Consider the following 24,302-nt stretch of genomic DNA (forward strand, 5'->3'; position numbering starts at 1 on the left):
GGCATCATTCGAAAAGAGAATGAAATTTGGATAATGATTTACCCACGAATATTTGATTCTAGGGCAAGCCCGGGAACCTCGACCAAAACCAAAAATTTCATACCTCGATATGCTCCGTTGTGGCGGGAAAGATTACAAAATGAAATCTAAGAAGAAGCTCGAGAAGCCCAAGCCTAAATTCAAGAGTTATGCAGAAGCCAGGAAAAAGAGACAAGAATTCCGCAAACGTTTGGTTGAGGTAAATCCATTCCATGGTACTTAATCTTGCACTCTCTTTCTCATTTCGTGTCACTTTCATTACAGGTCCTAATGAGGCGTGATGAATGGGACGACTCCGATGAGGAGCCCGCTCATCCAGGCGCCCCTCTAACGACGAAGGAGAAGGATCTTCTGAGGTATTACTACTACATTCATAATGGGATTGAAACCAGATATGTGGCTAACATCAACCAGAAATGGTTCAAGAGGATCATGACCATGGTGCCGAAGCGATTGCAAAGAAATCAACGCGACATTCAGAGGATCCACGACGAGATCAAAGAAGACTACTTGTTTGCGGTTAAGAAGTCGATCGTGGATTTTGTCTTGAAGGAGCCGGAAATCGACGAGGACGAGCGATTCCTGGATCAGGACGATGAGACTCCAATGACCATTGAATTGGCTCGTGTCTCCAATGCGTGGAGAAGAATATTCAGACAGTCCAAGAAGTTCCTCAAGTTTAACCTGTTCACCATCAATCAGTGCTTGTTGCAAAGTTTGGCTCTTTGGTACAAATCCTACGATCTGGTTCGATTCATCGACACTGCAGCCATGAAACAGGGTCCAAAACTAGAGCTCATGTCCTATCAGGACAAGATCTACCAAGACGTGGATAAAATCAAGACGTTTCTGAAAAGCAAATGGCTCACCAACATTCACGACATCTACAAGCACTGTGCCAAGAAACGCTATCTTCCAAACGAAAACAAACTTCCCGCACTTCTAAGGAGTTTGGCGGTTCAAATGACCAACAGCCTCCAGACTCTTTGCCTCGCATCCATGGCAGATTTCCACGCTTTCATCCAATCCTTGGACGATAACAAAGCCAAGAACCAACCTGCCGGGTTCATAATTAGTCTCAAGGGCACAACGGAAAAGATCGTGTTCAATCCTGATTTCAAAGAAGTCGAAACAGCTGTCATAGACACATTTGATATCATGATCAAGGCCAGTCACGATATCCCTCGATTTGAACACATCTTGGAGCCAGAAGACGAGGAGAGGGTGACTAATCTGAGACCCACCATTCTAGAGGCTATTGTGGATGAGATGAAAGAAACGGTCCGGACCGTGATCCAAAGCCAGAGCCGATTTCCTATTGAATACATCAAGGAGTACGATAAATTCATCTATCTCATTGACGGGCGAGCGGAAACGGAAATTGAAGATTACATACAAGAAAAACACGAGTTTGAGGAGTTTGCCGAGAAAGTCAAGTTTTGTGACAACCTCAGTCACACTTTGCTCACCACCCTTCCCAAGGAGATCAACCTGGGCATGTTCGAACTGCATTGTGAGGACCTGATCATCAGTCTGAACCGCAAAACCACCATTCTTCGTGAGCATATCTTGAAAAAGATGTCGAGTGATCATCAGCATGAAAACAAGCTTTTGTGCCAGGAATTCGAGGCCATTTCGAACACGGCATTGTCCAGTCCCAATAACACGGAGGAACTGGTCACTTTGAAAGAGAAAGTTCGACACATCAGAACGGTCATTATGCTTGAGAAGGAAAAGGAGTTGAACAAGGCCGCCAAAAGGCTCGTCTTCCTTTCGGACTACCTTCAATTCACGACGGCAGAGATGAAACTGAACACTAAAACGTTCCAATGGTTTGCCAAAATGCCTAAGGTCTTCGAAGAGCACGAATCCATTGTGAAAGAAAAAACGGCGGATTACCAAAAGGCTCTCAAACTGAGGCGAGAACGATTTCTAGAAGAGCTGGAGGCTTCAAACAATCAGGTGGATGATTTCTATACCTATGGCAATGTGGACGATCTGCCTAAATACATGAAAAAAGCCCAAACGCTGCAGACCAAACTGGACATGTGTCAAGAGAAGATTCAACAATTCAACATGGAAGAGGGAGCCTTTGATTGGGAGAAAACCAACTATCCCCTCTGGCAAGCCACTGTGGACAAGCTGAAACCGTTTCTAGGCCTCTATGAGACCTCAATGGCCTTCATGAACAAACAAAAAATCTGGTTCGAGAGCCCGATGGGCACGCACGATCCCAAGGACATCGAGTCCGAGGTCAACAGTTCGTGGGAGTTGGTGTCCAAATTGGAAAATGAATTCAGCGACATCCCCGCGGCCCGAGAATTGGTGATTAATGTTCGGGAAAAGATTGAGGAGTTCAGGGGCAAAATGCCCGTCATCCGTACCCTAGGCAATCCCGGTTTCAGAGATCGTCATTGGGAGAATGTGTCGAATACCGTTGGATTTCCCGTCAAAGGCGGGTCCAACTTGTTTCAAATCTTGGATATGGGGCTGGATGAGTACGTGAGTAAGTTCGAAAAGATCAGCGAGGCTGCCACCAAAGAATTTAACTTGGAGAAAGCCATGGAGCAAATGGTGGATGATTGGTCCGACATGGAGTTTAACATTACTCCCTACGATGACACCGGGACCTATACTCTTTCGTCAATGGATGCCATTCAGATCCTGTTGGATGACCATATAGTCAAGACACAGACTATGCGCGGGTCGCCCTTCATCAAACCGTTTGAGGAACAAATAGGAAAATGGGAAGTACAATTACTCCTTCTCCAAGAGATCATGGATGAATGGCTCAAAGTTCAAGGAATATGGCTGTACTTGGAGCCGATTTTTGGCTCGCCAGACATCATGGCTCAAATGCCGGAAGAAGGCCGAAGATTTACCACGGTAGACAAGAATTGGAGAGACATCATGAAAGCAGCCATAGTGGATAAGCATGTTTTGAAGGTCGTGGAGATCGATAGGATTTTGGAGAAGCTGAAGAAATCCAATGAGCTCCTAGATCTAATTGGCAAGGGCTTAAATGATTATCTTGAACGGAAACGGCAATGCTTTCCCAGGTTCTTCTTTCTGTCAAACTCGGAATTACTTGAAATCTTGTCAGAAACCAAGGATCCCACCCGTGTTCAAGTGCATCTGAGAAAATGCTTTGAGGGCATTGCCACTCTTGAGTTTGATGAGCACATGCAAGTCACCAACATTAAGTCGGCCTTTGGAGAAACAATTCCTCTCACAAACAAGATTTCAACGGTCAAAGCACGGGGTCAAGTGGACAAGTGGTTATTGGAACTGGAAATCCAAATGAGGACCAGCTTGAAGAAGCAAATCACGGGTGCCTTCGAAGAATATACTCCCTCCATTTTGCAATCCATTGTGTCCAAATTCCCCAATCAAGCCATCATTTGCGCAAACAGCATTTTTTGGACCAGCAAGATTCATTTGGCATTGGAATCGCCAGACAATGGGGCTCTCCACACGCTCTTGAGTGACAGTCAAACCTTCACCCAAGCTCTTTCAGATATGATCTTGCAAGAGTCCAATCCCGTGTTTTCTAGGATTTATAGCAATCTTCTACTCTCTCAAGGATACTCCGAGTCCATCATTACCAACCTCCTTGAGGACGAAATCCTATCCGTGAGCGATTTTGTATGGATCTCAAAGATTCGGTATTATGTCGTGGATAATGCGATTGAGCTTCATATGATGTCCTGTAAGGTGCCTTATGGGTATGAGTATCTGAGTGCCTACACAAAGCTAGTAATGACACCACTGACAGAGAGATGCTACCAGATTCTACTCATGGCCCTCGATATGAACAAAGGCGGCCTGGTTTCAGGAGAGACGGCCACGGGCAAGACTGAGTCCATCAAGGACTTGGCAAAGGCTGTGGCGAAACAATGCGTGGGATTCAATTGCTCCGAAGACTTTCATTACCGAGCTTTTTCCAAGTTCGTCAAGGGCCTTGCCTCATGTGGGGCCTGGTCATGTTTTGACGAGTTTCATCGAGTAGACGGACAAGTTCTGTCTGTGATTGCTCAACAAATTCTCATAGTCCAAAGAGCCTTGGTGTCCGATCGGCTGCAAATTAATTTTGAAGGCTCGGAATTGAAGATTCTAAAAGGATGCGCCATCTTTGTGACTGCAGATTCTCTTCAGAACGAAGGGGGCAACATTCCTGACAATGTCAAAGTTTTGTTCCGCCCAGTCACCATGTTCAGTCCGGATTTTGCCATGATTGCCGAACACACTCTCAGATCTCAGGGGTTCAAAGAGTGCCAAGAGCTGGCCAAGAAATTGGCCTCCATGGTTGAATTGTGTGATGGCCTTCTGTCGTCTCAGCCGCATTACGAGTTTGGCCTTCGATCCATCATCTCGATCTTGAGATCGGCTGGTGAACTGAAAAAGATCAGTCAAGATGAAGACGAGCATTACCTCATAAGCAAGGCACTTCAAACCGTGAAGTATTGTGAGTTGCTCCCACAGGATCAGAAAATGTTCCGCGACATTCTCACGCATCTCTTTCACCAATGTCCTCCCGACCCGTTGCCGGATGATATGCTCAAGAACGCCATCATTGCGCAATGCAGCGCAAACAACCTGGAGGGAACCGCATATTTCCTGTCCAAAGTTCAACAGTTGTACGATATGATGGATCTTTCGGAAGGTGTCATGCTTCTCGGTGAACCATTTGGAGGCAAAACAATGGCCTGGAAAATCTTAGCCGCATCCCTGAAATCTGTTCAAATGGCCAAATCCCAACCCACCCCTGCTTGCGTGGTCTTGAATCCCAAAGCTATCAAGATTGATCAGTTGTACGGGTACTTTGAGAATGACGAGTGGCGAGATGGGATCTTGGCTAAGAACTTCCGACAGTTTGCCTCCATGCCCAAAAATCAAAGGAAATGGCTGATCTTTGATGGACCAGTAGACTCTGAGTGGATTGAAAACATGAACACGGTTCTGGATGAGAACAAGAAGCTCTGCTTGATGTCTGGTGAGATCATCCCCTTGCCTGATAATACTAACCTCATTTTTGAGGCCACAGACGTGGAGTCTGCTTCTCCCGCCACCATCAGCAGATGCGGAGTGCTCTACATGGATCCGAAATGTCTGGATTGGAACCTCATCGTTCGAGCGTGGATCCGCAAGTTCCCCAAATTCATTCCAGAGTCAATTCGAACAAAGTTGTCAAGTATGTTCCAGAGGTTCTGTACACCTTTGTTAAAACTGGTGTCTCGGTTCTCAACACTCAAGACTGCTCCACATCATCTCATAACCTCGCTTATCAACTTGATCGATTGCTTTTTGGACAAGATGATCAAAGGCTCGGAACTCAAAGGAATGTCCGAACATGAACAGACGCCATTGTTTGAAGGCTTGTTCTTCTTCTCTTGCATCTGGTCCATTGGAGGGGTCTGTGACACGGAGGCCAAGGCCAAATTTGACGTCTTGTTCAGGGAGCTCCTTCGAGGGGTATTTTCCGAGAGCTCTCAAAAGCTCTTTGACATCGGACCAGAGACATCGGCACCCACAAAGCCATACGCATTTCCCTTACCTTCGAAGGGATCTGTGTTCGACTACAAACTCACAATTGGAACCAAACCCGATTGGTCCTTGTGGGAAGAAGATGTGGACACGTCATTGCCTCTGCCCAGGGATATCTTTGCCTGTCAGTTGGTCATTCCTAATCCCGAATACGCCAAGTATCAAGCCCTGATGACACTTCTTGTGGAGAACTGCAAGCCTTTTCTATTAGTTGGCTCTCCCGGCACCGGCAAGTCAGTATACTTCAGAGATCTCCTTCACAGGAAATTGGACAGCGACAAATTCGCGTCGGTGAGCTTGTTCTTCACAAGCAACACTACGGCCTACCATACACAAGAAACAATTATGAGCAAACTGGATAAAAGACGCAAAGGTGTCTATGGCCCACCTTTGGGCAAGATGTTCATTGTTCATGTGGACGACTTGAATCTTCCCGCCAAAGACGACGTGGGTTGTCAGCCTCCCGTCGAGATCCTCAGGCAGTTACTGGACCATCAAACATGGTACGACAACAAGGAACTCTTCCCCATGAAACTCATTGAGATGCAAGTGTCTGGGGCGTTGAGACCTCCGGACGGGAGTTCCAAGAGCCTTTCCAATCGGTTTATTCGTCACTTCAATGTTGTGAATGTGGATCAGATCAATGATGACGTGGCCGTTAGTATCTTTAGCCGGATCGTCCTCTGGCATCTGGACACCCGAGGGTTCAGTAAAGAGTTTGATCCATGCATCGATCAGATTGTGAAGGCAACTTTGGATATCCACAAGTATGCCACGTGCAAACTCTTGCCAACTCCTTACCATCCACATTATATCTTCAGTTTGAAGGAGTTTTCCCGAGTCATTTCCGGTGTGCTTCTTTCCGTTCCGGAAACCATGTTGGATCTGAATGCCATGAAACGCTTGTGGATCCATGAAACCATGCGAATCTACTACGATCGACTCTCCTACGGACCAGATCGAGAGTCTTTCCTCACGTCAGTCAAGAGCATTTGCATGGATAAGCTGAAGGTACCCTTTGATGAGATTTGCAATCGGTTTGCAACGTCCCCAGATGGAGTGGTGACCGAAAATGATCTAAGGAAACTCCTCTTTTGTGATTTTAATGAAGAAAAGAACGATGACCGATTTTACAAGGAAGTCACAGATATCAACGAGTTCCGGAAGGTGGCCATGTTGGTCTTGGATAAGCACAATGCGGTGAGTCGGAAGCCCATGAATTTGGTGCTCTTTGATTTTGCTTTGGAACATCTCTGTCGAATATCCAGGATCCTCAAACAGCCAGAGAGTCACACCATGCTTGTAGGGGTTGGAGGATCTGGACGACAATCTTTGGCCAGGCTCGCTGCTTATGTGGCTGGTCATGAGTTCCACGAAGTGGAAATGTCGAAAGACTATGATCTTCCAGATTGGAGACTGGACCTTAAAGCTATTCTGAAGAAGGTGACCAAAAGTGTGTGCCATCATGTGCTTTTTGTCTATGACAACCAAATGACCAATGAACAATTTATCCAAGACCTCAACGACATCCTGCTTTCGGGAGAAATACCAAATCTGTTCAATAACGACGAAAAATTAGAAGTGATTGAAAATATGCGTAATATGGAAAAACACCTGGACAAATATCTTCACACAGACGGAAGTGGGCCTGCTCTGTTCAATCTTTTCATACGTCGAGTCAAGGAATTCGTCCACATTGTCTTCGCCATGAGTCCATTTTCAAACTCGTTCAAAGATTACATTGCCAGGTTCCCAGCACTATTGAATTGTTGCACCATCAATTGGGTGCATCAATGGCCCAATGATGCCCTCAACTTTGTCTCCAGAAAGTCATTGAGTGGTACCACACTGGATGAGGTGGAAACTGACCGTTGTGTGGAACTGTGTGAGTTCCTGCATAACTCGACCATTAATCTTTCGAAAATTGTCCGCAAGCGCCATAACTTATTCAATTACGTCACCCCAGCCTCATTCCTGGAACTGAACAGTCTCTTCACGGCCTTGCTGAAGCAATACCGCCAGAGAGTCCACGAAACCAAGCGGATGTACGAGGTCAGCTTAGAAAAGCTCAAAGGTGCTGAGGCCCAAGTGTCCGTTATGCAGGAGGAAATGGCAGCCATTCAACCCAATCTAACGGAATCCTCCAAAGAGGTGGACGCCATCATGGCTATCGTGGAAAAGGAACAGCTCGAGGTCAACGAGATGGAAAAGGTGGTGAAGGCCGAGGACGCAATGGTGGCCGAGAAGAAGGCATTAGTTGATTCAATTTCTGCCAACATAGAGTCGGAATTCAACGAGGTGAACGCGATTTTTGAGCCAGCCATCGACACATTGGCCGCATTGGGCCCCAATGAACTGGCAGCCTTACGAGGGGTCAAGTCGCCCGTGATGTGTCTCAGACTTATTATGGAGGCCATCGCCATTGTGAAAGGTATTAAACCTGATAGGGTTCCCGACGGAGGCACTGGCAGCAAGATGATTGACGACTATTGGATTCCAACGAAAAGGCTACTGGCAGACCCCAAGTTTATCGAAAACCTGTGCACATTCGATAAAGACAGCTTTACATCCAAGACTGCTAAACTTGTCCGAGAAAAGTACATTGGTAATCCAGAGATGAATCCGGAGAAAGCAAAGAACATTCCAAGTGCCATTGAGACGGCCGTCAGAGGCCTGTACATGTGGCTTATGGGCATGGATATGTTCGAAAAGGTGTCCAGATCCGTGGCCCCAAAGAAAGAGAATCTTCAACGAGGCGAAGTGGACTACCACGAGGCATTGGATCAACTAAACACCAAGAAGCAGGCCTTTAAAGAGGCCAGTGATAAGCTCAAAAATATCAATGACACCTTGCACGTGAAAAAACAGAAAAAGGCCGAGCTTGAGAATGAAGTGGACCTGTGCAGTCGGAAACTGGAACGAGCCGAACAACTCATAACTGGGTTTGGAGGCGAGCGTGAAAAGTGGGCGAGCATGTCGAAGACAATGCAAACGAAGCTCAATCAGTTGGTTGGAGACATGCTATTGGCAGCCGGGACAGTGGCTTATCTGGGAGCCTTTCCAAATGAGGAACGGCAAATCCAGATCAAAGAGTGGCAGGAAAAGGCCATCGAGTTGGGCATTGTCTTTAGCGAGGATTGGAGTCTTCGAACAGTGTTGGGCAATGAGATCACAATCCAGAATTGGTTGATAAATGGCTTACTCATGGACGAGTTTTCAACCGACAATGGGATCATATTAACCGAAGCAAGGCGATGGGTATTGATGGTCGATCCAGAAGGTATAGCCAATCGCTGGATCAAGACATCCGAGAAGGCCAAAGGGCTCAATGTTCTCAAACAGTCTGACAAAGACTTCCTTCGAACTTTGGAAAATTGCATCCAGTTTGGAAATCCCGTTCTTCTTGAGAATGTGGGTGACTACCTTGATCCTGCATTGGAGCCTTTACTTCAGAAACAAACTTTCCAACAGGGAGGATCAGTATGCATTAAATTGGGCGAATCCACCATTGAATACTCTAAAGATTTCAAGATGTACATCACGACCACGTTACGAAACCCACATTTCCCGCCTGAGACCAATGCCAAGATTACCATGGTGAATTTCTCCATCACGAAGGAAGGATTGGTGGACCAACTGCTTGGGATCATTGTGGCGCGAGAGAGACCGGAATTAGAAGAGGAACGAAGTCAGGTGAACACCCAGATCAATGAGAATAAGAAGAACCTGGAAGACATTGAGCACAAGATTCTCGATGTCCTGTACACTTCCAAAGGAAATATCTTGGAGGACGAGAACGCCATCAAGAACCTGAGCTCCTCCAAGGTCTTGGCTAATGAGATTATGGAGAAGCAACACATTTCATTCGCCACCTTCAAGAGGATCAAGGAAAACCGACAAGAGTATCTGAACTTAACCAACTACGCCGTCATGCTCTATTTCACAATCACCAAGCTCTCATTCATCAACAATATGTATCAGTACAGCCTCTCCTGGTTCATCAATCTCTTCTGCACATCCATTGACGTGGCTGATAAATCCGAGGAACTCAGTGATCGTCTCCAGAACATTCAGAACCATTTTCTCAAAGCTCTTTTTGCCAACACGGCGGTGGGCCTGTTTGAGAAGGACAAGATCATCTTCTCGTTCCTTCTTTGCTGCCAATTGGCCAAGAATGCCAATGGTATCATTGGTTCCACTTTGTGGCATCTCTTGATGAAATATGAGCCTGAACTCCTATGGGAGGGCCAATGCGATGGAATCCCTATGTTGGTGCGTAATCGACTTGAGAGCCTGTCTGAAATCCCTGTTTACCAAAGTTGCTTAGCGAAGGTGTCCGAAATCGACACAGACCCATTATGGTTGGATTTATGGTCGTCTCCGGTTCCAAATATGGATGACCCGGCATTCAAGAAACTCTCCTCTTTTGAGCGGTTGGTTCTTTTGTGCCATTTTAGATCGGACAAGATCATTCGCTTCATGAGACAGTTCGTCAGAGACGTCTTGGGTAATGACTTTGTGGGCGAAGAACCGCTGGACGTGACAAGGGTATTCGGAGAATCCATTGCAGCCACGCCTTTGATATTTCTTTTGGGTAAGGAAGTGGACCCTTTGAAGTACATCCTGCGATTTTCCGAGGAAATGGGGTTCACAGGGAAGAAGCTAAAAATGGTGACCTTGGGGAAAGGCCAGGAGGAAAAAGCTCGGGACATGATCAAGGAGAGTTATCATAGCTCCACGTGGGTTGTGCTGTTAAATTGCCACATGGTTCCCCAATGGATGGATGATTTGGAATATCTCGTTGATGACTTGAATTCCGAGAACACCAACCCCGACTTTCGATTATGGATCACGACCCGGCCTCATGAGGAATTTTCTGTTCCGACCCTACAATCCGGGATCAAAATCGCCTTGGAAGAGCCTCCATCCGTCAAAACGAATATGATCCGACACTTGTACCCGGACAAAGTGTTCTCGGGAGTCTTCAATGCCAGTTCTGATTCATTTAAAAGAATATGCTTCGGATTGGCCATGTTCCATGCTATCATTAATGAGCGCCGGTCCTATATTAATTGTGGGTGGAATCAACAGTACAACTTCAGCGAGCCTGACTATGACGTGATGATCCACCAACTGCAAACCGAATCTATACAGTCTACTGACAGTCTTCACTATTTGCTTTCCAACTTGACTTACGGAGGTCGAATGGAGGACGAGCTAGACATGAGGACCCTAGAGACGATTGTTAAGTTGGTGTGTTCTGAGGAACTCTGGGAGAAGGATATGATCTTTGATGCCAATGGTATTTATCACACCAAGGCCCTAGAGGATCATGAGACCCTCATGAATTATCTTGCCACGCTTCCGATGGATGTATCTTATAACCTCATGCACATGAGTGAGGTGAATCATCGAAACAAAGAGGAACAGAGTGGCTTATACTTTATTCGAACCTTGAAAAAAATCTTCGGTCATCAGGGAGATCAGGGACAATCCGAGTTCGAGGAGGACTATTTAGATACGTTGAGAAGGAAAATCGTATCCATTGTAGAGGGCCTGCCCAAGGTCTTTGATCTGATTGACGACCATCAAGACATTCTTCCTTTGGTTTTGGACCAAGAGCTCCAAAAGTTCAATACCTTGATCGAAACCATAACCGAATCGCTGGCCAGTGCTCTCAAAGGGATCGACGGTCTCAGCCTGATCAGTGACGAGGTCAATCTAATCATTGAGTCCATTCAAGCAGGAGACATTCCGTCCTGTTGGGAAAGCGTCATGTATCCAAGCATCGAAGATCTGGAAGGCTTCCTCAACGATCTCGTGGCCCGGACCACATTTCTCCGGTCTTGGCAGGACAACGGCCTTCCCACAAACTTCTGGTTGGCGGCCTTGTTCGAACCGGGAGACTTTCTGATTGCTATCTTGTACATAAAGAGCCTTGAATGCGGCAAGCCTTTTCACGAACTCACGCTGGAGTGCTGTTTCGACCTTGAAGGTCCAGGGATACTCATTCGAGATCTGTACTTGGTTGGAGCAGGCTGGGATGCCGAAAATAATCTGTTGGTGGAAGCCAATCGAGATGAGATCTACTCTCAAATGCCAATCATACGATTGGTCCCCATTCACGAGGATGATTTAGACGAGAACAACAAATTTGCATGTCCATTATTCCAAAACTCCGAGAGAAGCGGCGATGAGAACTTTATTATTGACCTTCAACTTCCAACTTTGATCCACTCCGAAACCTGGATTCTACGAGGAACAGCCTTACTCTGTCAAAGACCCATAGAGTAAACTATCACATTGTTAGCCGCTGTCTCATTCAATTGCACTTTTTTTCATCACAATAAAAAAGCAGGAGATTACGTACTGATGCCCAACTAGGCTCTTCCCCCCAAAGAGGAAGGCTGCTTCATTCCCCCCTTTTATATACATCATGAATTCATCCTCTCTATCTCTCACACCCGAGCCTTTCAGAAAAGAGGAGGAGAATCAACGAACTTCCATTAGTGTTTCCTTTTCATATATCAAAGAATAACCCTCCTCCCGGCACATCTCGCATTCATATATAAATATTCCAAGCGGCAAATGATTCATGCCCAATCCCTCTAAAGCCAGACTGAGCCTAGCGAGTTGTTCGTTAGAATCCATATGAAAGCCTCGAGGCCAAAGCAAATCAACGTTGTCGTTCATGAAAGCTTCAGCCTCGCCCACGAGCCCACGAGGCCACTGCAACGGTGAATAGTGGAGACCGTAGACAAGGTAGAGGGCTAATACTGCATGCACTGTATGCTTACAAGAGGGTCAGACCGAGGACTGTAAAAACGCTGGGAAACGCCGCCTTGAAGTTCGGCCAAGGCTGGCCGCGGCCGAGGACTTTCAACACACCAAGGGGTACTTACTTGCCTCTTACCTTTGTCCAAAATAGGTGAGGTACTTTACCTCATGCCAACATATATGGTCATACACGCCAAAGAGGCAGAAACGAAAGATCTACAGCAAAGGCTGTGTGTCCACCTGAACGTAATCAAGGCCAATCTCGATCACTTGGAGTGGAATCAGTCTTCAGGAGAATTGGACCTTGATTGGATTATATCATGTGATCATATTTTTGATTATGAGCAGCAGGTAGAACGAGGTGCTTGAAATTCTCGTTTAAAAAGCCCGTGGTTGGTTGGTTGGTTGGTTGGTTTTTGGGTTGGCTCGCCATGACTCAAGGGAACAACCAACTCCCATAAACGCTCTTTTGGTTGATACTCGTTATTGAAGGGGGGCCTTTTCACTCACATTCACACATGAGGAGAGTTGCCCAGTCACTCAGTCGACTCTAGGTAGGGTTGATTTGGCTTTGGGTGTTGTACAAGCTCGAATTGCACGGGATGTAGTATGTACAGTATATCCTATCTTAGCCCAGTGAACTCGTAGCACGTACGAGGAGGAGCCAACGAAAAAGGTGCTGGAGCGAAGGCCAGTTTATTAGCGTGAGGGACGTATGGAAAGTGGCCTTTTCGACGAACAAATGTTAGTGGGGAAGAAGACTTGACGAGGAAATTACTGCTTTGTACTCACGTTGTGTTGTTGTTCCTGACATTGCCATGGTTGATCTGGGGTTTGAAGGCAAAAAGAAGAAACTCGCGTCTGAATAGATGAGAGCCATGTGGTTGTGGGCATGTCTTCTCGTAGTGGTGGCCATGGCCGTGGATGAAGGTGAGGACATTTGGCTTGTCTTATGTTTCATACTTTTAAAATAGGCGTCTCAATTTCATGGAGAAGGGTCTGGATGCGTAGGTCGATAACCCTAGAAAGGGTTTTAATGTACTGTAACCATTCCCCTGCCGTCTTCCTTAGGAAGTTGGTTCATTGACTTCAAAAAAATCTTGAAAAGAGATCCAGGTGCGCTCGTACGCTTGTATTTCTTGTTTCCAACTTCCACCATTTTACGAACTTCAATATTTATATTAATTGCTTTCGTTCACATAATTTTCGTTCCGTTAGTTCGGTTCCTGCAAGATACGTAGGCCTGTGTGTGGCGGGCACTCTTGGTGTGATGAATTTAGAGTGCGGGAGAAAATGGGAAAAAGAAAAGGCACAAATTTTATAAATAAATGGTTTTTAGGACAAATGAATACGTTGACATTTTCACCATAGAAAAGAACACATTTTTTCTCTGAACAAAAGTTCAAATATGCAATTCAGAACTAATCAAATTATAAGATTTTGAATCTTGTTTTGTCAAAGGTTCTTACCAATCTAAAACAATGATGCTCCTGAAATTTCCTGACAACAAAGTAATCGATTAGAAGATCAATTTTTACAGGATAAAATGCAAATTTCTAAAAATGAGGTGCCAGGTGTAACCGTAAATTTGAAATTGAAGGACAAACGCTCTCCATACCAAATGTTTGACTTAAAGGCTTGCGTAAAAAATAGATTTTTATGTAGTTTGTTTTCACGAATCAAAGAAAAGCTCGTGAAATATTTTTATCATCGTTTTTTTCATGACCAAAATTCGGAAACAGCATTGGTTCATTTTCAGCAAAGAGTTACAGACACAACATTAAAATGTTCAAACGCATCTAAAAAGAGACAAAGATTTTTTTGTAGTTGCTGTTTTTAACTGAACGGAAGTAACAATGCAAAACCACATACTTTCGTGTTAATATCAAACAAATCGCTACTTCGATTAGTGCATCGTAAAATTGAATTTGTTTTAGAGTGCACTAATTCTAACACTTAAGTGAATACGTATTTGACCAGTAAAAATGATATATTTTCATGCTCATGAGACTGTGACCGTAAAGACCTTGGCCCCTTGAAAAGCGCAACTATTTTGTCTTTTACATGGTAGTGCTTTCTTTAAATTGTAATGTCAATATTGGCATCCCTTAAGATGTGTGCGAGTCTTCACAATAACCACACTTTGATTTCAGGCCATCACGAAACATAGTGACGTTGTTATGCCCATTTCTAGGTGACACGGAAGTGGCTCTTTCAATCTTCAGCCAATATTTTCTTCTTATAAATTGCATTTCATGACACAGCCAAAAGCATCAAGTGATAGGTAAAAGTCAAATATCAAGCCCATGGACAGATGCAGGATCTAGAATCTGATATCGATCAAATTTTAAGGCAGTTTTAAGAACTAGAGCTAGTGAAATGGATAAGGTCGTAATAAAATCATGATGAAGATCAAGATTGCTACCGAGGGCATTAATTCCTGCTCTCAAAGGCTTTGAATTTTCTTTTCACAAACAAAGTGGCAATAACTTTACGATCATACTGAGGCGAGTTTTTTTAAAGGCTCATACCTCGGAGTTAATTAAGACTTGGACGTTACCCAGAATGAACTCCGCTAACCACTTTACCGAGTGCATCTTCATACCGGTTAATGCCCATGCCCCTAAATCCAAGGTACAAGCTTTAAAAAACAGGCCTCCGGAGAAATGCTTTAAGTTCGATTACAAGATGCAATAGTAAATCTNAATGCTTTAAGTTCGATTACAAGATGCAATAGTAAATCTATACAGGGTGCGTTGGAGTGCAATTATGGGTGGGGAGTACTTATCTCACTATTGGGTCATTGAAACGCTCATACCTCGGAGTTGATTAAGACTTGGACGTTACCCAGAATGAACTCCGCTAACCACTTTACCGAGTGCATTTTCATACCGGTTAATGTCCATGCCCCTAAATCCAAGGTACAAGCTTTAAAAAACAGGCCTCCGGAGAAATGCTTTAAGTTCGATTGCAAGATGCAATAGTAAATCTGTACAGGGTGCGTTGGAGTGCAATTATGGGTGGGGAGTACTTATCTCACTATTGGGACATTGAAACAGGAAACGAAAATGACGTCAACATCGAATTTTGAGAGGTCACTCGTACTTTTGAGGCTTAATATTCTTTTGTCAAGGGATTAAATCAGAGTTCCAATTCATTTATTCATGAAAGGAATGGTTCTTGAAGCTTTTCAATTTTCAATTACTGTCACAGTTTTACTCATTAACATGCTTGAAAATACTTTTTAGCTAGTTTTAGACTTAATTTCCGTATATTAGAATTTTCTATCCTCTAATATTGGTCGTTCGTTGTATCTTGGTTTTTTAATACCTCTAATTTAATGAACAGTGCCCCAGTGAAATCCGAAAATTTGTGCTAAAAGCATTGGACAGCTGCTACTTAAAAGTAGTGCTTAATAGAGGTTTCCATTTGCTGTTAGTGATTGACCGGTAAGGGATCGTTCATGTTCAGATTTCTGATGTTGCGCTCAACTTTTTTTTAGTCTTTACTTTGCTGAGTTGAAGATCGCTGCACTCCCTTTCTCCTTATTTCATATTCAAACGTGAAGCAAAAGTAACAAGATGACAAACTAGCCTTTTCGGTAGATTTTATTAATAAGTTAGTGTGCATGAGTATGAAAAGATAAGGCAAATCTTTAGAGGATAAGGCTAGCTGAAATAAGCTTGTGTTATTGAAGGCTGTTAGACATAGAATGCGAATCATCTGCTTGTCAAATCCAATCTGTCAACTAAAATAGCCAAGAACGAACTTCTTCCGTAAACTGGGGCTTCCGTCATAAGTGGGTCGAGGAAAGTTTTATGGCGGATACAGAGTCTGTTGCGAATAGCTTGTGATGCCTTGAACATATAAATCTTGTTGTTTCCAGGTGGCGCCATCAATTGCTATGTTTGTAGTGACAAGAGGGACAACATTTGCAAACCCTTTGAATTATGGGGAAACCGAACCCAATGTCCCTCTGGAGTGACGACATGTTATAAAAGCTGGTCTGGTAAGCTCATCTTGTGCATGCACTGTTCACAAATCTCGAAGAGTCTTTACCCTTTGTCACCATGGGGGAACTCAATTCAGATATAAACCGTCTAATTATAAGCTTCATTCAAAGGGATTGTGTTTGAGAACCGTTCCAGATGAACTATCAGTACATCAAACACTTTTGAAGCTTCTGAGTCACTAAATTTGTGAACACCAGATCCCAATGTTCCATCCCCTCCAGTATTCATCCATCCAAGTTCGCTTCATCAGGCGAAGAATATTGTTGTTTCTGGCTACAGGAAATTAAAAACTTTGCCAGCTCAGACCCCGTCTTGCCAACTCGGGAAAACGGTGTTTGTGCTTCAATGCAGAACTTTCAGGCTGAGTTTTTGTTCCAAGCCCCTATGCCAATGCTCCATTCTCCTTGCCCTTCCCCCTTGCGTTTGTCCCACCTTCTGTACCTTGCTAGTACATACGCACATGGACTCGCTTTCACACAGGCTTTGCTTCGCGTGACGACTGGATTACACGGCCAACCACTCGAGCCTGAGCTAATAGTGGTTGGGCCTTGGTTATAAAGCCCCCCTACCACCACCACCATCATCACTACCTTCTTGTTGTTCTCTCGTCTGAAGGAGCCAGGGACCCTGATGATAGTCCTCATGGAACAAGATGAAGAAGTGCACCATGGAGACCGCTTATATTTACTATTCCTCATGTTTTTGTTTCAGTGGAGGCCGATCCAAAAACGCGACGGAAATGTGGATCACAGATGGATGAACCCGACCAAGGATCGTGCGAAGAGGCCTTGGAAGGTGCTAATAAAATCATTTTGTGCAAATGCGGCGATGATCTTTGCAATGGCTCACCTCGTGTCCAAGGCGTATTTGGAGCGGTTCTGACACCAATAACAGTTTGGCTCGTTGCCCGGACTCTGCACCGACCCTGGTTACGAACTCCATGACGAGCGGGGAAAACGACGACGACAGAGGATCCCATACTCATTTTCCAACAAGAGGATTTGCTCTCCCAATCATACACGTACACACTTTTGCAAGGCTCTTTGTAAAGGTCGTGGCATCCAGAGTGACAAATTATTCAGTTCTGGGACAGAGAACCCATTTCATGGTGGATGTTCTCTGCATATTTTGTCCATTTATGGCCTCGCCTGCTATGACATTAACATATTTGAGCACTCTGAAAGCGTTTTGTGATATTGTATGCTTCAGCGAACTCTATCAAAGACAATCGTACCACAGAAAACCATTCATTTTCTTCCCCTTCCCATCGCAAGTATCTCGCCGAGCTACCACAATAATGCGTGCCTCAATCAAACGTGCCTTAAAATAAAGACTTTCACAACAAATTCGCTTCCGAGTCTCTTTTTTGGCACAATGTACGTATAGTATGTCATGGGAAGTGCACATGGGCCAGTTTGAGACTCTGATCAAAAATCGTCAAAAAACTCTCTTCTTCCGGACTTGAGCGGCTCCCAGATAATGAGGGTATTCACGTCCCAGCTACATACAGCCATTCCCCAAGTTCCCTTTCTGCCCTGCACGTGCCCCTTTATGGCCGTTGTGCCCCTTTATTAAAGTACAGCTCCCTTGTCATTTATGTCAGCTGACGCAGTGTCTACCCACTTGGTGGGGCGGAACTGTAGCAACGAAGGCACAAAAACACGTAGGAATGGTATGAAGTCTGTAGGGAGTGAGAGCCCTGTACTGCGATGAAAGCCCATGTGTACCAGGCAAACATGGAACGACAGAGGGAGTTGTATTCTTAAAGAGAGCCCGAAAGGATAACAGTCGCTCTTGAAGCCTCTTCTTTGAAAGTAGACCCCCAAGATGCAGTGGCAGAAGACATGGGAGATTTGCAAGTTATCGGCCGTGCTGCATCTACTTCTAGCCGTCTCGACACCGGGTGAGAAGACATTCATCTTTGTATTTGCTTACACCTTCTCAGGGTTAAAGGTAATCGTATTTCAGTGCATTCCATCAAATGTTACGAATGCGACCCGGAGGATGACTACATTTGCTCACCCACGGAGTTGTTCGGGGAGTCCGTCCAATGTGCCGATGATGTGACCACGTGTCATAAGGGCTTCACAGGTAATTTGGCATTAGGTAAATGAATCCCTCAAATACAGTACAGTGACCCTGATTGATGTTTTACAAAGTTGAGGCCAACAACGAAATTACTCGATCCTGTGGGGATCCCCGAGATGAGCCTGACGAGGGAGACGAATGTCCCATGGTCCACGAGATCGATGGAAATGATCGGAAAATATCTTGCCATTGTGGAACGGATCTTTGCAATATGGCTTGCATTGGTACCGAGATCCAATATTGGCTTTGTCCTGTCGCGCTCATGCTGTCTCTCCTTCAGCATGGCACTCAGTAATAGGCAACTTGATACCATACCAATATTTAATGTACTACGGTAGAAAATAATGTACTAATAAATCACGACTTCCTGACTTTGAGATCAATGGCAACTTCTCGGTTCTTTGGGTGGTGGGGCGATCTCGTTTTGGGACGCACAACAAGGATCAATGGTCTCGCCAATTGGCTCAGATGAGTTGAAGAGGAGATGACCCACAATCATGCCAAGGCAGACGCTGAGAAAAAGCTCCACTGAGTAGGTCATGACCACGAGCATGGCTAAATAACCTACAATCAAATTCACCCCAAAGCCAACGATGAGGAGAATCTTTTTCAAGGTCTTGTTGATGCCTTGGAATGGCGCATCTCGTTTCTGAATCCTTCGCCGAACCATAATGAGAAGCTCTATCGCAATACCCATCAGTGCCACGCCCACACAACCCAATGCGAACTTGAGCCGGGTGTCTAATGTCCAAGCATCAAAGAAGAGAATGATGCAAAACCCGCCTCTTCCAGACACTTCAAATCCCAGCATCAACATGTCCGTTTTTCCCCGACAAAAAGCACCTGAAGGCTCAGGGTTCGATGGGTCAAGCACTTCATCTGCACATGTCCAATGGCACGTCACGTCGTGAGCACCCTCCACAAAACATGCATCAGTGTCGTTTAATGAATTGATGCACACCAAATTCTGGTCCCCATGACAAGGATTCAACGGAAGTGGAAGACAACTCATCCAGCAATATTCGGTTCCTTCGTCGCACGAGTCCTCATTGAATTGGACCCAAGATGCCAGAGAACGTTCAATTTGGCCTTGGGGGTGGATTGATGACTCCAAGAAGACATCTCCAAAACTTCGTACACGATCGAGAGATCCTGTAATGATTGGAACCGCATCCAAGGGGGCCACTTTCATTCGTGCAAATACGCCTCGATTTTCAATCGGTTCTTCCCATCGTGGAACCGCGTGGGGAGCAGGGTGGAACAAGGATGGCGAATCAAAACCCTGTTCCAGCCAATCGGTGATGCCACGGCCCATTAATACGAGAACTGAGTTATAGTCCACATCCTGGGTCGAAACCTCTTGACCATTACTCAACTGGACTTGGAGAGGATGGTCTGGAAACGGAGTCAGGAGTAGGAACAAGCCATTATCCACGTGAAATGGAACAAGCGGGTTTGTCTCTGGTTTCGGCTCAAATTCAGATGGCCTGGAATAAAGATGCAGATGGTTTTTCACCGGGGCATCGAGTAGCTCCACCTCGGTTGCTCCATGTCGATATTTCAGAGACTCCCTCCCATGAGAGATTGCCATCATCTCAACAACTGCATCTTCTACAACGTCAAACACATTGGACAAAACATTCATTGTTTCTTGAATACACTCGGGATACAGGGAGCCCTCTGTAGCAAAAGTGGAACGCTTGGAACCATCCGGAAGTTGGCCTTCAAAGATGTCTTCCGACTGGGGAAAACAATTCTGGATCGACGTGGTCAAAGTTAACACACCCTCCGCATAGTCTGGATCAACGGAGTCGAGCCCCGTGATGGCAAAGGCGCTCACTTGACGACCATTATCCATGAGCTCCTCCAATCCATTGGAATGTCCGCTCTTGACGATGGTTTGAAATTGGTCCATTGGAATCTTGGGAATTTGGCCACTCACACCAACCAAGAGGAGTAGTAGTATAGCCACCAATTTCGTCATAACGTCATCAGAGGAATTGCAGAACGTACTTGAAGGAAGATCAACAACAACGACTGTTTGTCTCCTTATAGGACGACACGAGAACAAGTGTTAAGCTAATGCTGACTTTGAAATCATTCATGGATCGTTCGACCCACTCTTATCGTGTTAGTTTGAATGTTTAAGTACGCACGAAGGGCAAGTGCAGAATCTCATTATCGATTAAAATTCCCAATCTCCGAAGTGCCCTCACATCACTAACGTCCTTATTAGAGATCAGAGATGGCCAAAAATATGCATGCATATAAAACCCCATTTTAGCCTCTGAACTAGTTATACAAGCAAGTCAATTGTACAAAAAAATGGTCTTAATCTAAAATATGCTAAACATATGCAAAAAAAAAACCCTGAAATCTTTGTCGGAAATCTAACAAAAAGTTTTGAAATTTGCAATGTAATCGAAGGGATGGAAAATAAAGGCCCAAAAGGGGCTGCAGAGAGGAAGAACGATTTGGAATGCAAATGACACTTAAACGAAAAAATGCTCATTTTTTTCAAGAAAACCGATATAACAATCCATTACAAAATATATTGCTAACTGGTGAAGTTTTTTAGGCAGGGGATACATAATGGCACTGAAACATCACAAATGTTTTTCTTTCTTTTTTTTCCAATAAGACATATTTTCACGAAATATTGATCTTCGGGAAAACGCAACCTCTTACGATTTTTCCAGAAGACAAGATGGATGTTGAGGCTCTTTTCCAAGGCACCATTTCATGCTACAGAGATTTATTGATAACCAGCTTTACGTCTGGCAACTAGGTGTTAAATTTCAAATTGATTTGTTGTCGAATCGAGGGCGATTTGGGACAAATTGCAATAATTGTTACGATGTACAAACCATGGATACAAAATCCAGGCTAGTTAAAGCAATGAAGTCCAACTCTCTTCTTTCTCGGGCTCCTTCATTGTTCAATTTGCTGCCTTCGATCAAATGTTTGAAATGTTTTGAAATTAAATTTCAAGGACAAAAATGATATTGACTCAAGGGCTCAGGGTGTTATTGAAATGAATCATTAAAACTCGTCTTCTATTTTACCACCTAACGGTATGCTAAAGGTATGCATATAGCATAAAGGTATGCAATATTTGGTCTACCAATGAATTTTACTTGGCAGACCGAGGTAGCCCTTGAATTTAAGATTGGTCGGGAATTGTGGTCAAGAACTTTTCCAAGTCTGACTTGAAAGATGCATCCGGATCAACAGTGCCCTCCGTACTCTTTACGAATATTAGAAGGAAATTAATGAAACAATGAAGGAACTCGAGAATGAAAAGAGGTTGACTTCATTGGATCCTTGAGGGCAAGAAGGTGCTCTCAAAACGCACATTAAGCCTCTGTGGTTGCCAGGATTGACCCTATAATGTGGGGAAAATAGTCTCCGGAAGGCAGGATTCGAACCCACACTTCGTAGGGAACACGATGGTACGGGTGCTCTTTACCACTTGACTTGCTGAATAGTTCCTTTTTGTTGACCAGTATCAGCAACTTCTAGAGATATGGACTGCGAACGAGCTTTCCGTCAAATCGGCCTGCTTTTATATCATATACTTGTAAAGTGGTTCGTTTCAATAGTGTTTTTACTACATGACTTTGGACATATCTCCTGATTTCCTTAAGCATAGATTTGGGCTCAAATTTGGCCAAGTTCATCTATTCAATAAGATCTTGTGGTGGTGTAAAGTACTTTTTTGGAATAAAGTGAATGGTTTAGGACATAAGAAATGTTTGTTTTCGTTCGCAGTTCACAGCCCAGTTTTAAAAAGCGAAGGAGTGAATCTTAGTTCGAGAAAAGGTCGCACTTTGCTACATAAGTTGGATCTTTTCCCGATCTAAGATTCACTCCTTGGCTTTAAAAACCTAGACTCACATCTCTAGAAGTCCATGGCAGTATCTGCTATACGAGGACACGTATATCTTTTTGAGCTTGAGCCGGTAGTGGGCCAGGGCTCTAGATTGCGACGGTCAATCCAGAATGAACCACAATTTCCAGAACTGCTTAATGAATATTTGGTGAAAGTGGATGCTAACTTATTTGATTTTCATTAGCAATTAATAGTTTGTCTCTTCCTTAGATAAACGAGTCTTTATAAATTTGCTTGACACGAAACCTTTTGCAGTTATTTTTGAATAATTCAAGTATTAGGTACAAATTCGTTGCTTTAATAGGTGTTCATTCTTGAGAAAAGATGAAAAACAAGTCCAGCAAAAATGCAATTTTTAAAATAAGTCACCAATAACTCGTCAAATTGTCCCTTTTAGTATGATTGGACGAGAGTTTATGATATTAGGATTATACGGTCGTGCCTTGCTAAAAAAGTAGGACATTAGCAAGGGCTTTATTAAAGTCATACTGTTGCTCATTGCTTCAAAACAGTTATACCTCGGATGAAAAGATGTTGATTTCGTTGAGCAGAAAGTCGAAAGGAGTGCTCTAATAGGTTGTGGTTTCTCAACGGAACCTAAAGAGTTTGTGCCAATGTTTCTAACTTAGTGTATGTCACGTTTAAAGCGAATTTCAAAGTAATGCGTCTGCTTAGATTTAATTTTTGAAAACATCTACCGGAATTTGAACATAAAACTCACGATTGGTAATGTTTTCTTCAACAAAAGAGGCCAGTGTGGGGCTAAAGTTTTGCACCATTTGTTGGAGTGATTTTTCTTCTGAAAGTTGTTCTTCATTGGACAATAATTGCCAAGTTTACGTCCGAGAAATAACTCTAAAGGACCCAGTAGACCAAATAATTAATGAAGTTACTTTTTTGCAGACTTCCTTACCGCTACTGGGAATGAAATTCCCAACACCTACTCACTTAAAAAATTTTACTGATGTCCAAGCAAAGACTTTCAAAAAAACCGGACCACCGTGCAGCTATTTCCTACATCCTCTTTCTACAATTTCTACTCGACGTGAAATCCACTTTTTAGGTCCAAATACAACCAATGTCATAGTTGCCTAATCCATCAATCACAATCTTATTAAGATACACGGATGAAGGTAACAAGAGAAGGTTGAGCCCAAGAAGACAACGACGACAAGGATGATGACTGTGATGAGGATGATGATACTCCTACTAATGCCGGTGGTGGTGATCTAACCCTCCCGCAGGGTTGGAATCACATTCTGACAGACGCCACGCATGATGGTTTCAACCCCTCATTAACCTCCAATCAATCAGATGCCATCATTCATCTAGAAACTTTAACCAAGGAATCAAAAGTCCCCATCCACCCACTCTCCAACGTGAATGGATAGGAGAACAACGATAACATCCGCGATTTCGCTCACTTTCATAATCTGCCCTTTTCTTTTCATCCCGAGAATGATAACGGAAGTGTACGAACTTACATCGCCTTTCGAAGCTTTGACGGGAAAGTGAACGCCTTCGAAAAACTAGTCTACGCTCACTGCTTATCGTACATAGCAGGCATATGCTAATGAAGCATCTCCAGGGCTCTTATCCTATTACGATGGTTTGTCGAGCCCACCCTTACCCGCTTCAACTCGCTCCCGATATCATGCCTTATTCACTTGCCATGAGGTTTTGAGGTTCATCCTACCTTATCAAACCGGTTAGAAAACCAGTTTCGTACGATGTTTGGGCGTGATTCATTAGCCCTCTTCAAAGAGGAAGTTCGCTTTTGAGATGCTATTTTCCGCGAAATAGCTCACTTACTTATGAAAGGGAAGTAGGTAGGAAAGATGAAGAACTCGGGGTTATTGCAAACATGTACATATATTCGAATTCGAGCCAATCAGGGCACTTATTTTCAACGTCAGAGAGCCCAAACAAAACGGAAAGACGCACGATAG

At 44.2% G+C, this 24,302-nt stretch overlaps 3 protein-coding genes across 3 annotated transcripts; all 3 read left to right on the forward strand.

Annotated features, from left to right (window-relative positions):
• Positions 1-1,030: 1,030 nt before the first annotated feature.
• On the forward strand, positions 1,031-11,948 carry LOC131892602 (dynein axonemal heavy chain 7-like). Its single transcript, XM_059242417.1, has one exon. The coding sequence runs from the start codon at positions 1,039-1,041 to the stop codon at positions 11,875-11,877; it is 10,839 nt and encodes a 3,612-aa protein (XP_059098400.1). The 5' UTR covers positions 1,031-1,038; the 3' UTR covers positions 11,878-11,948.
• Positions 11,949-12,660: 712 nt separating this feature from the next.
• On the forward strand, positions 12,661-17,719 carry LOC131892614 (uncharacterized). Its single transcript, XM_059242435.1, has 3 exons — positions 12,661-13,290; positions 16,247-16,369; positions 17,085-17,719. Exons 1-3 carry the CDS (start codon positions 13,230-13,232, stop codon positions 17,315-17,317), a joined length of 417 nt encoding a protein of 138 aa, XP_059098418.1. The 5' UTR covers positions 12,661-13,229; the 3' UTR covers positions 17,318-17,719.
• Positions 17,720-17,996: 277 nt separating this feature from the next.
• On the forward strand, positions 17,997-18,838 carry LOC131892613 (uncharacterized). The gene is made up of 3 exons (XM_059242434.1): positions 17,997-18,276; positions 18,342-18,464; positions 18,533-18,838. The coding sequence occupies exons 1-3, from the start codon at positions 18,201-18,203 to the stop codon at positions 18,754-18,756; spliced, it is 423 nt and encodes a 140-aa protein (XP_059098417.1). The 5' UTR covers positions 17,997-18,200; the 3' UTR covers positions 18,757-18,838.
• The last annotated feature ends 5,464 nt before the right edge of the window (positions 18,839-24,302 follow it).

This window comes from Tigriopus californicus, chromosome 2 (genome assembly GCF_007210705.1).
Source record: "Tigriopus californicus strain San Diego chromosome 2, Tcal_SD_v2.1, whole genome shotgun sequence".
NCBI lineage: Eukaryota > Metazoa > Arthropoda > Copepoda > Harpacticoida > Harpacticidae > Tigriopus > Tigriopus californicus.